Genomic DNA, 10,980 nt, shown 5'->3' on the forward strand with positions numbered 1-10,980 from the left:
CACGTCCGTTCCCCTCTCCGTCCGCGCACCGGAAGCTGGGGTGTCACGTGACGACGCGTCCCCCCCCCCCCCTTTTTTTTAAATGTAGCGTTCTTAAGAATTTTAAATTGTTCTTGGCTGTTAGAAGGAAGCAGAAGAGACTTTTGAGGCCGCTTAGTGCCATCACCCCTCTAATTCCCCGCCACCTTTTGACTAAAAGGAGGAAGTGATTCTAGAGTGAGAAACAAGAGTCGGGATTTGAATCTAGGTCTGCACTTGAGCTCAGGACTTAATAACTGTCGCGTCGTGTCCGACTCCTCATGACCCCATTCGGAGTTTTCCTTGCCAGAGATACTGGAGGGGTTGGCCATTCCCTTCTCCGGCCCGTTTTACAGATGAGGAAACTGAGGCAAGCCCAGTTAAGTGACGTGCCCAAGGTCACACGACTGGGTTCCTGAGGGCAGATCCGGGTCTGTCCGCCGCCACCTAGCGGTCCTTGTGATGATGAGGGACTCGTACAGATTAACACGCCCGTATTTACTTCTCATTTTATTCAGGAGAAGTTACAGACCCTCTTGCTTCCCCCCCCCTCCTCACACTCCACGTAATTTCCTCCTTTCCTTAAACTCCTGCGTTTAGGGATCCTGCAAGTGGGGGTGAAGGAGCGGCAGTGACGGGAAAGCCTGGACTGGCCCGGACTGGAAGAGCAAACATTTGAGTCCTTGATTTTTCTTGGGAGCACTCCCGATCTTCTTTGCTTCAGGGCGAGGAACCCAACCTGCCTTTCCAAGACCCTTTACCTGTTCTGTCCCCCCCAGCATCTTGCTGCTGGATCTTCTGTTTTGACATGGGTCCTCCTGGAATAACTGGGTGCCCCGGGCTACTTTCAGTTTTGCTGGAATCCAGAGATCCCCCGCGGCGCTTCTCTTGACCTGGAGATGTTTTCTGGTGTGATGATTTAGAAAGGGAAACCTTGTCACTCTCCGGAACGGGGGATGTGGAGCTGTGCGATGATGGTGATTTGTATGTGGATTTAAAATACAATCTTGATTGGTTAATCTTGATATTCTTAGGAAGTAGCGTGAATCTCGGCCTTTTCTTTTCTTTCTCCGGCTTCCTCTCCTTTTTCGTGGCTAGGCACGTTGTTCTTAGAGATTTGACCCACTGCTTCCCCACGTTTTTGGAGCCTTGTTGTACATGAGATTGTTCAGAGGACACTGAGCCTTGCGGACTGGATGCACTCTCCGAAGGAGCTTGTTGCATCTGTTGCAATGAAGTCTTTGGAGGACAAGCTATACCTAGTGCTTTCTTTATACCGAGGCAGAGCCATTGCATGAATCCTGTGGACTCCTCAGAATGGCCGTTTGGAGGAGCTTCTTTTTGGGCCTCCATAGTTCTTCTCCCTGAATGTCTCTCTCTATTCTTGGGGATACTCTGTCTAGACACTCTTTGAATTTTATGAGTTGTAGTTCTGATCTCCTTGGGGCTCTTCATCTGTTCTGAGTTAAGGATCCGTTTGACTCCACCCTTAGCCCAACCACCTTTGCTATCAGTGTTCAGTAAAGAATGGATTTTTATAAAGTTATAATGGTCAGGCTTTTCAAATTTTGCTTTTGTAACCTCTACTCGCCTGCCAGGTAAATTTCTTTTAATATGAATTTGAATAGGGCCAGAGGTTTGGGAAGACTCGAGAGTCTGGAAAGGTTGATGTCCTAAATTTGTTTTAGGGTAGGGGCTTAAAATAAGATTTTTCTTGGTGATATGGCAGGTACAGACCTTACTCTTCCTCTTCTCCAATGGGTCAGGCTGTGATGATACATGTCCCATTGGCACCAGAGGCCCTACTTCTCTTTGCTGCTTTGGGATTTGGGTTCGGTTTCTCAATTTAAAACCAAGTTGAACCCGAAACTCCCCATGTCCCTCCGAGTTACGAAAAAGGCGAAGTTGTGGATAAACAAGAAGCCAAGGTCCAGAAGTATCATGAAACTTGTGGGGGCAACTGGGGCCTGAACATCTGCCACACTGCAGACAGATAGGGTATTGTAGAAACATACCTTTAGTTAGGGATGGAGTGAAATGGGGAGACAGTTGATTCTTTAGGAGCTGTTGTGTTATTTTCAGCTGCAGGTCCTGTAGTAGCTGGGTCTGTTCATGGGGAGAAGTTACTGACAGAGGCTTAGACTGAGATTCAGAAGTTCTTACTTGTGAGCTGATACCTGGTTTTTCTTTCTGCTCCACTGAAGCTGTGTTCTCAGTACTAGGTATCTTGTGAGAGGAAGGCAGTTGTGGACTCGTACTCTGAGGTAGCACTCTTAAGTCTGAGGATATTTGTTCCATTTCTTTCCTTCTCTCCACAGGTTTACTACTGTCCTGAGCTTCTTTTGTGGTCAAGTTAGGATCGTCCTGAGATGTGGACTTGAAATTCTCTAGCTGTTCATTGAAAGGTAGCTTCTTCCTACAGAGTTGGCATAGGGTATGTTCATTGAAAGGTAGGTTCTTCCTACAAAGTTGGCATAGGGTATCTCTCTGAATATTCTTAGAAAGTGAAGTCCCAGGAAGAGTACCCATAATCTTCTCTTGCCCGCCCTCAGAAACCATTGCTTGTCTTGATGGACTAAAATGCTGATTTGGGGCATGTAGAGAGACAACTTGAGATGGTCTTTGGTTTTGATCTGCCTGGACATGATGTGCTTGCTGCATCTTAGCCCACAGGTTCTTCCTTAACATGGAAGAAGAGGATGATTTTCTCCTTGTCACTCTTCCCTTTGAAATTCGCTGCTTCCTGGACTTTACTTGCCTTCCTGAGACAAGCCATTTTAGGGCTTTTGGGGTCCTGAATCTTCCTTGGTAGAAACTGTGATCTGATCTCCAAAATGAGAATATAGGAGCCTGGAATAGCCTTTGAGGACTCAGCCTCCACTGGCGTAAGGAATGCAAGGGCTGCCCAGATAGAAGCTTGGAAAGAGTTGAAGGTTGTACTGTATTGGGAAATTTGCTAGATATTTGGAAAGTAAAAGATTTTTGAAGGCGTATGCTCCCATTCAAGTCTCTTAACATTATTATCAGAATTTCACGTGCTTTAGAGGCATGAAGGCCTTGTTTCAGATTAACTGTCATTCTACCAGACCCTGAAATGTATAGTGGTATGGAGCCCTGGAGAAAATGAAAAGCATGTCCAACTGGGGACTGCAGCTCGAGAGTCAATTGCTTAGGATCTGTGACTGGAATCTCTGACTTTGAAATCAATTCCACAGAATCCACACCTTGAATACGTGGCCATGGAGTCAATTCTAAAGAATCTATGACTTGAGCATTTGGCTTTAGGATCAGTCCTTTAGAATTTGTGAGTTTGATGTTTGACCCTGAGATCAGCCCCTTGGAATCTGTGAGTTTGACTTGTGACCCCTGAATCAACCCCTTGGAATCTGTGAGTTTAACCTGTGATTCCAGCATCAGCTCTTTGGAATTTGTGAGTTTGACTTGTGACCTTGAAATCAGTGACCCTGGAATTAGCCCCTTGGAATCTGTGAATTTGACTTGTGAATCTGGGATCAGCCCCTTGGAATCTGTGAGTTTGACTTGTGAAACCTGAATCAACCCCTCAGAATCTGTGAGTTTGACCTGTGACCCCAGCATCAGGCCTTTGGAATCTGTGAGTTTGACTTGTGACCCCAGCATCAGGCCTTTGGAATCTGTGAGTTTGACTTGTGAAACCTGAATTAACCCCTCAGAATCTGTGAGTTTGACTTGTGACCCCAGCATCAGCCCTTTGGAATTTGTGAGTTTGACTTGTGACCCTGAAATCAGTGGCCCCAGAATCAGCTCCTTGGAATCTGTGAATTTGACTTGTGAACCTGGGATCAGCCCCTTGGAATCTGTGAGTTTGACTTGTGACCCCTGAATCAATCCTTCAGAATCTGTGAGTTTAACCTGTGACTCCAGCATCAGCCCTTTGGAATTTGTAAGTTTGACTTGTGACCCTGAAATCAGGGACCCCGGAATCAGCCCCTTGGAATCTGTGAGTTTGACTTGTGACCCCTGAATCAACCCTTCAGAATCTGTGACCTGTGACCCCAGCATCAGCCCTTTGGAATTTGCAAGTTTGACTTGTGACCCTGAAATCAGTGACCCCGGAATCAGCCCCTTGGAATCTGTGAATTTGACTTGTGAACCTGGGATCAGCCCCTTGGAATCTGTGAGTTTGACTTGTGAAACCTGAATCAACCCCTCAGAATCTGTGAGTTTAACCTGTGACTCCAGCATCAGCCCTTTGGAATTTGTGAGTTTGACTTGTGACCCTGAAATCAGTGATCCTGGAATCAGCCCCTTGGAATCTGTGAATTTGACTTGTGAATCTGGGATCAGCCCCTTAGAATCTGTGAGTTTGACTTGTGAGCCCTGAATTAACCCCTCAGAATCTGTGAGTTTGACCTGTGACTCCAGCATCAGCCCCTTGGAATCTGTGAGTTTGACTTGTGAGCCCTGAATCAACCCTTCAGAATCTGTGAATTTGACCTGTGACTCCAGCATCAGCCCTTTGGAATTTGCGAGTTTGACTTGTGACCCTGGAATCAGTGACCCCAGAATCAGCCCGTTGGAATCTGTAACTTTGACTTGTGAACCTGGGATCACCTCCTTGGAATTTTTGAGTTTGACTTGTGAGCCCTGAATCAACTCCTCAGAATCTGTAAGTTTGACATGTGACCCTGGCATCAGCCCCTTGAAATCTGTGAGTTTGACTTGTGACCCTGGAATCAACCCCTTGGAATCTGAGAGTTTGACTTGTGACTCCGAGATCAATCCTTTGGAATCTGTGAGTTTGACCTGTGACTCTGGAATCAGTGACCCTGGAATCAGCCCCTTGGAATCTGAGAGTTTGGCTTGTGACCCTGAGATCAGTCCCTTGGAATCTGTGAGTTTGACCTGTGACTCCACGATCAGCCCCTTAGAATCTGAGAGTTTGACCTGTGACCATGATATCAGCCCCTTGGAATCTGTGAGTTTGACCTGTGACCCCGAGATTAGCCCATTGGAATCTGTGAGTCTGACCTGTGACTCTGGGATTAGTCCCTTAGAATCAGTGAGTTTGACCTGTGACCCTGAGATCAGCCCCTTGGAATCTATGAAAATGACTTGTGTCCCTGGAATTAGCCCCTTAGAATCTGAGAGTTTGATCTGAGACCCTGAAATCAGGCTCCTGGTATCTGTGAGTTGAACTTGTGACCCTGAGATTAACTCCTTCGAATCTGTAAGTTTGACCTGTGACTCTGTGATCAGTCCCCCGGAATCTGTAAGTTTGACCTGTGACTCTGCGATCAGTCCCCTGGAATCTGAAAGTTTGACCTGTGACCATGGAATCAGCCCCTTGGAATCTGTGAGTCTGGCCTGTGACTCTGAGATCAGCCCATTTGAATCTCTAAGTTTGACCTGTGACCCTGGGATTAGTCCCTTGGAATCTGTAAGTCTGGCCTGTGACCCTGAGATCAGCCCCTTGGAATTTGTGAGTTTGACCTGTGACCCTGGGCTCAGCCCCTTGGAATCTTTGAGTTTGACCTGTGACTCCAAGATCAGTTCCTTGGAATCTTTAAGTTTGACCTGTGACCACGGAATCAGCCCCTCAGAATCTGTGAGTTTGACCTGTGACCACAGAATCAGCCCCTCGGAATCTGTGAGTTTGACCTGTGACCCTTTGAGCAGCTTCTTGGAATCTGTGAGTTTGACCTGTAACCCTCGGATCAGCCCTCCAGAATCCACATTTTTAATCTGTGGCTCTGGGATTGACCCCGTGGAATCCACATCTTGAACTGGTGATCCTAAGGGCAGCTTCATAGAATCTGCATCATATTTCTCTGGCACTGAAGTTGTTACAGAATCCATATCTTGAACCTCTGAACTTGAATCTTTGATCTTCAAAGAATCTACATTTTGCTTCTGTATCACTGGAGTTAGCTCCACATCATTTGTATCTTGAATCTGAAACTCTTGAACCTGCGGTCCTGAGTTCAGCTCCCAAAAATCTCTAACTTGATCAGATGACTCTGGAATCAGTCCTTTAAAATCTTTAACTTGGGGCCCTGGACCCAATGACACAGATTCCACAGTTTGAAGCAGTTTCATAGTGTCTACAGCTTGAAATTTTAACCTGATGCTCAATTCTTCATCCTTTTTTACAATGTCCTTTTGTTGCCTTGTGGCCTTCTTCAGAAGGCTGTTGACCTTCTTTTTGATACAAAGTTCCAATCTCTTTTTCACATCCTCCGGAAGAAAGGTGGCTTCCCCTGGGATAACCACCACTTCTGAGCAAGAGGCATCCTGTGTATCAGGTGGGGGTGTTGGCTGGGGCTGACTGTCTGCTTTGAATAATTTTGGAGTTGTTGGTCTTGTGTGGTCATTTTCCACATCTGTGGGAAGTGGAGGGTATGAAACATCTGGAGGTTTTTTGTTGATATCCTGTACAGTGTCCTTAAGGAAGTACATAGATTCCTGAATTTTAGAGTTTCCAGGTTTATGGTCTTCATTCTGTACTTTAATGACACAGTTCAGAATTGCCCATGACTGCTTCACAGCTGCAGGTATTCTTTGGGCCCTCAATGTACATACTTTCCAGGCCATGTGTCCCTCCAGCACCCACCTGGCAGATCTTGAAAGTTTAATTGGAGCCCAGCATGGGAGCCGGGGTCTTCCACGAAGATTTGAAGATGAAGAATTTGAAACTTTAAGAACTCTATTTCCTCCCTTCTTTTTTGTTGTCTTTTTGTCTCTTGTGGGACTATCGGCCAAAGGATATGGGCTGATAGAGAGCTTTATGGTTCTGAAAATTGGAGGAGGGGCCAAACGTTGGGCAAGCTTTTTCCTTATATGGAGGTCCAAGGAATTCCTGATATCCTTGGGGACCCAGCTGTCATTCTTGTCCTCCACTGCTTTGGTCTCACAAAGCCCTTGTTCATAAGTGGAGTTGTAGGCACAGTTGTCCAAAGACATATTCTCTGTGGTGTCTTTTTTATCTTGAGAAAGCAGAAATGGAGGCAGGGATAGTACCCGTGCTTCTCCAGAATAATTTTTGGAGGGGTTAGGTAGACTGTGGCTCCGGTGTTCTAGGCTTTCTCTAAAAATATAGGCAAGGGATTGAGTTGCACTGAGATTGGTGTGAAGAGAAGAACTCTGGACTCTAGAAAACTCTGGGCTGTGGCACTCATAGCATGTCAGGGTTTGTAAGTCCCGAGGCCCAGTAGTAGAGGAGCTGGAGGAAGGAGTTGAGGTCACTTGAGAAGATGTGGACAAGTTCATGAGACTGGATCTGAGAGACAGAAAGAGAGTGTTATCTGCTGTAAAGTGGAAAAGGGAAAGATAGATGGAGAAAAGACGGACATTGCACATATGCCTTCTCTCTAGTTGTAGAGAGGAAAAGGAAGATTACCCTTCCTCCATTTCAATCATGAGGTCCCTAGAAATGAGGGACTATTCTTCTCATCCACTCAGGGAGATGATTAGTTTCCTAATCATGCTTCCTTTGATGAGAACACCCAACAAGGATCTGATCATTCCATATGCTTATCCCTTCCCCCAACTCTTTAATCCAAATTTGTAGCCCCTGACCTTGCAATGTCCAGGTGCTGAAAAATATTCTGGAGGCTCCTATCCATTGACCAAAGAGTATAATTCTGGGCCCAGCCCACAGGGAGCCCTGAAAAACTAAGTGAAATTGGTGTCATTAGTAAAACTGACAACTAGGATCTACTGTAACTTGATGGGAAGGATAGGAAGCCTTTACTCACCAGGCCAGGTCAGAACCTGTACATTCCATCTGGAGATTGTCCTCCCAATGTGGAGGTGGAACTAGAAGTAATGGAGGACACTTAGTAAGAGGACAGGTACCTTTAAAATTTTAAATTTTTCAGTTTTGAGAAACTTTAAAGCTCATATAATCCAACACCTACATTTCAGAGATTATAATAGCTACATTTATATGGAGCTTTTAAGTTTGCAAAGTACTTTATATATAGGGTGTCCCAAAAGTCTTAGTACAGTTTTGGGTTACTAAAGTTTAAAACGACACTAAAACTTTTGGAACATGCTATATATAATTTCATTTCATCCTTATAATAACCCTGTGAGATAGATATTTCATGAATTATTATCTCTATTTTACAACTAAGGATACTAACACTTAAAGGTTAATAAATTTATTCAAGGTCACATAGCTACTTAGTAGAAGAGCTAGGAATAGAATTTAGGTGGACATTCATAAAGTCCTATTACTTTTTTTACTTATAGGATAAAATAATCCTATTACTTCTAGGATAAAGTTGAGAGCCATCTTCAGTTGTCCTGATCCATATTTGGCCACTGGACCCAGATGGCTCTGGAGGAGAAAGTGAGGCCGGTGACTTGACTTAAATTCACTTGCAAGTCATGACATCCCTTTCTTGATGCCATTTTCTTCTTTGAGAATGAAGGTCAAACAATGCAAGATAAAGATAAAATTTAAAGTCTTTTATAATCTTAACTCTAGCCTTTTCTGGACAGATTTCACATGCTTCCTCACAAATATTCTATAGCAGTAGTATCAAACTCTCAGAAACAGAGGTTAAACCATAATTAAGGATCCCTAGAGGCTGCATATTGATTCCATTTTAAAATGTAATATTATCTATGTTTTATTGTATTTTTATTTATTTTTGTTAATTTCCCAGTGACATTTTATCTGTGTTGGACAGCTTTCGAGAGCCACATGCAGCCAGTGGGCCCCACGTTTGATACCTCTGCCCTACATTATAGTCAAAATTGGTGCACTTGTCGTTCTGCAAGTATCCCCATCTTTTGTCTTTCTGTCCCTGTACTAAATTAGCACATGGGCCTAGCTCTATGTTGGGAATGCTTTCTTCCTAGCTCCCTTCATGGCTCAGCTCCATGCTACCTCTTTTATCATTAATGTCCATACCTAATCCACCAATTACTTTGCATTCTATATCATAACTGTGTACATATTGTATACCAGTAATATACCTAGTCTAGAGCATGACAATAGGCAGAAGCAGGCATAAATGCTTATTGATTTGAACCTACTTCCCAGACAGTGTTGTTTCCCATTGCCTCCCTATTCCCTTAATAACATAGTGGAAAGGAGCCATCAGGATGAGTTGGGGGAAAATCCCTCAGCATACACACAACCCTCAGTAAGAGGTGAGATGAGAGTAAGGGCTTGAGGTGGGGAGAAAAATGAAAGTTTAATAGTTTTCTTTTTCCCATTTAATTATTTTGGTCTTTAAAGGGAAGAGAGAGGGGAGGAAGGTGGAAAGAATGCAGAAGCTGTTTGCCCTTGCTCAGATGCAGGGATATTTTCATTTGGCTATCAAAGTAAAGCTACCAAAAGCATAAAATCAGTGCTTCCTTCCCTTCATTACTTGCCACCATAATCATTGAGTCTTTACAATTCCCCTTCCAGCTATTCCTCACCCATTCCCCTTCCCTTCATGTTGCCGATAAAGTTAGCTATTATTCACTATATAGATCTTCCAGAAGAGACAATTTGGAGCTCAGTACCTTTTGTGACTTTTTGGCTCTCTGATACTTTTTGCTGCCTTAAAGTCTGAAAGAATACAAAAAGACAAAGTCACATCAATGGGTACTCCAAAAAGAGGGGGAGATCCTATACGCAATATATCATACCTTGAAAGTTGAGAAAGACTGAGATATAAACAAAGAAAGAAACAGAAGAGTTCCAGAGAATCAGAGTTGGAGCAAATCCATAAGATACCCTCCTTATACTTCTGCCCTGGTCCAAGATGGGGGCAAGTTTTGTAATTCCATGTACCTTGCTGATCTTGGCTGACAACAGCTCCCCCCTTTGATGCCCAGGCAGCAATGACCAGATCCCTATGACAAGGAGACCAAGTAATAGAAGAAGGCTGAAAGGTGGTGGCAGGGGGGGGCCAGGCCCCAGGATCGGCTCCATCACCCCACCCCATCCCTCCTTTCAGTCAAAGAGCCACACAGCTTACAATTTAGTGACCTCACATGACATCACAATGAGTATTTCAAGTTGGAGTAGAATGCAAACTTGGTTCTTGTCTTTATTTGTTTACTCTCAGGTTGTCAACTACTAATCTTTCCCTACAATAGCCAAAAGACTTTCTATTGCTTGTCACAGCTCAGGAAAATACAGGCATTCTTAGTTTTATTGGAAGCCTTTCGTCTAAGTAGACTGGGTAAATAAACTGTCAGGGGACACTATTCCAAAAGAGCAAATACTATATTATTTTAATGATCAATCTCATTTTGGAGAAGAAATGGGGAAAAGCACTGTCCTTTCATTAGGTAGGTGGGAAACTATGGGTATGGAATGATATATATAAAATCAGCTTAGGTCACCATGCAAATTCTGATGAATTTTTTCTTTGTTATATGAGAAGGTTCTTTGGGAGAAGTGAGAGGGATATATTTGAAAATGATTATGAGGATTGAGCACTAGCCCTGAAGTCAGGAAGACCTGAGTTCAAATCTGGCTTCAGACACTTAACACTTCCGACACTTAACACTTCCTAGCTGTGTGACCCTGGGCAAGTCACTTAACCCCAATTGTGTCACAGAGAGAGAGAGAGAGCGAGAGAGCGAGAGAGAGAGAGAGAGAGAGATTGTGAGACAAAACAAAAAACATCATGAAAACTTTTTTTAAAGCCCACATTTAGTTAAAAAAAAAAAAACATAGAATGTTCCAATAACCTTTTAAATCAACTTAGAGAAAAGTTCTTTCTGGGCAGCAATCCCAAACAAAGGCTATTTCCTGAGAGATTTTCTATGGAAATTGGATATCATTAATTTTATCCATAACCTCAAAATTCTCTGTATTACTGTTCCACCCCTCTTCCTTACTCCTCTTGGAACTACATGCATTATGGTTGAAAACACCTAGACTTGGCTCAAAAGAGGCTTCATATCAAATCCTTACTTATGGTGTGACCATCACTGGGGTCTGGCTTGGATGGAACGTATGAGCTATTG

General features: G+C 43.8%; 1 protein-coding gene across 3 annotated transcripts; it reads right to left on the bottom strand.

Moving 5' to 3' along the window:
- Nucleotides 1-513: 513 nt before the first annotated feature.
- C2H2orf16 (chromosome 2 C2orf16 homolog) lies at nt 514-9,983 on the bottom strand. Of its 3 annotated transcripts, XM_031951334.1 has the most exons (5): nt 9,794-9,983; nt 9,523-9,568; nt 7,755-7,815; nt 7,576-7,671; nt 514-7,276 (listed from the first exon to the last, which is right to left on the bottom strand). In XM_031951334.1, the coding sequence occupies exons 1-5, from the start codon at nt 9,932-9,934 to the stop codon at nt 739-741; spliced, it is 6,882 nt and encodes a 2,293-aa protein (XP_031807194.1). In that variant the 5' UTR covers nt 9,935-9,983; the 3' UTR covers nt 514-738. The 3 variants fall into 3 exon arrangements, with proteins under 3 accessions (XP_031807194.1, XP_031807195.1, XP_031807196.1); XM_031951335.1 differs by lacking the exons at nt 7,576-7,671; nt 9,794-9,983 and having other exon boundaries at nt 9,523-9,539; XM_031951336.1 differs by lacking the exons at nt 7,576-7,671; nt 7,755-7,815; nt 9,523-9,568 and having other exon boundaries at nt 9,794-9,879.
- Between the last annotated feature and the right edge of the window lie 997 nt (nt 9,984-10,980).

The sequence above is a fragment of the Sarcophilus harrisii genome, chromosome 2 (genome assembly GCF_902635505.1).
Source record: "Sarcophilus harrisii chromosome 2, mSarHar1.11, whole genome shotgun sequence".
In the NCBI taxonomy this organism is placed as follows: Eukaryota; Metazoa; Chordata; class Mammalia; order Dasyuromorphia; family Dasyuridae; genus Sarcophilus; species Sarcophilus harrisii.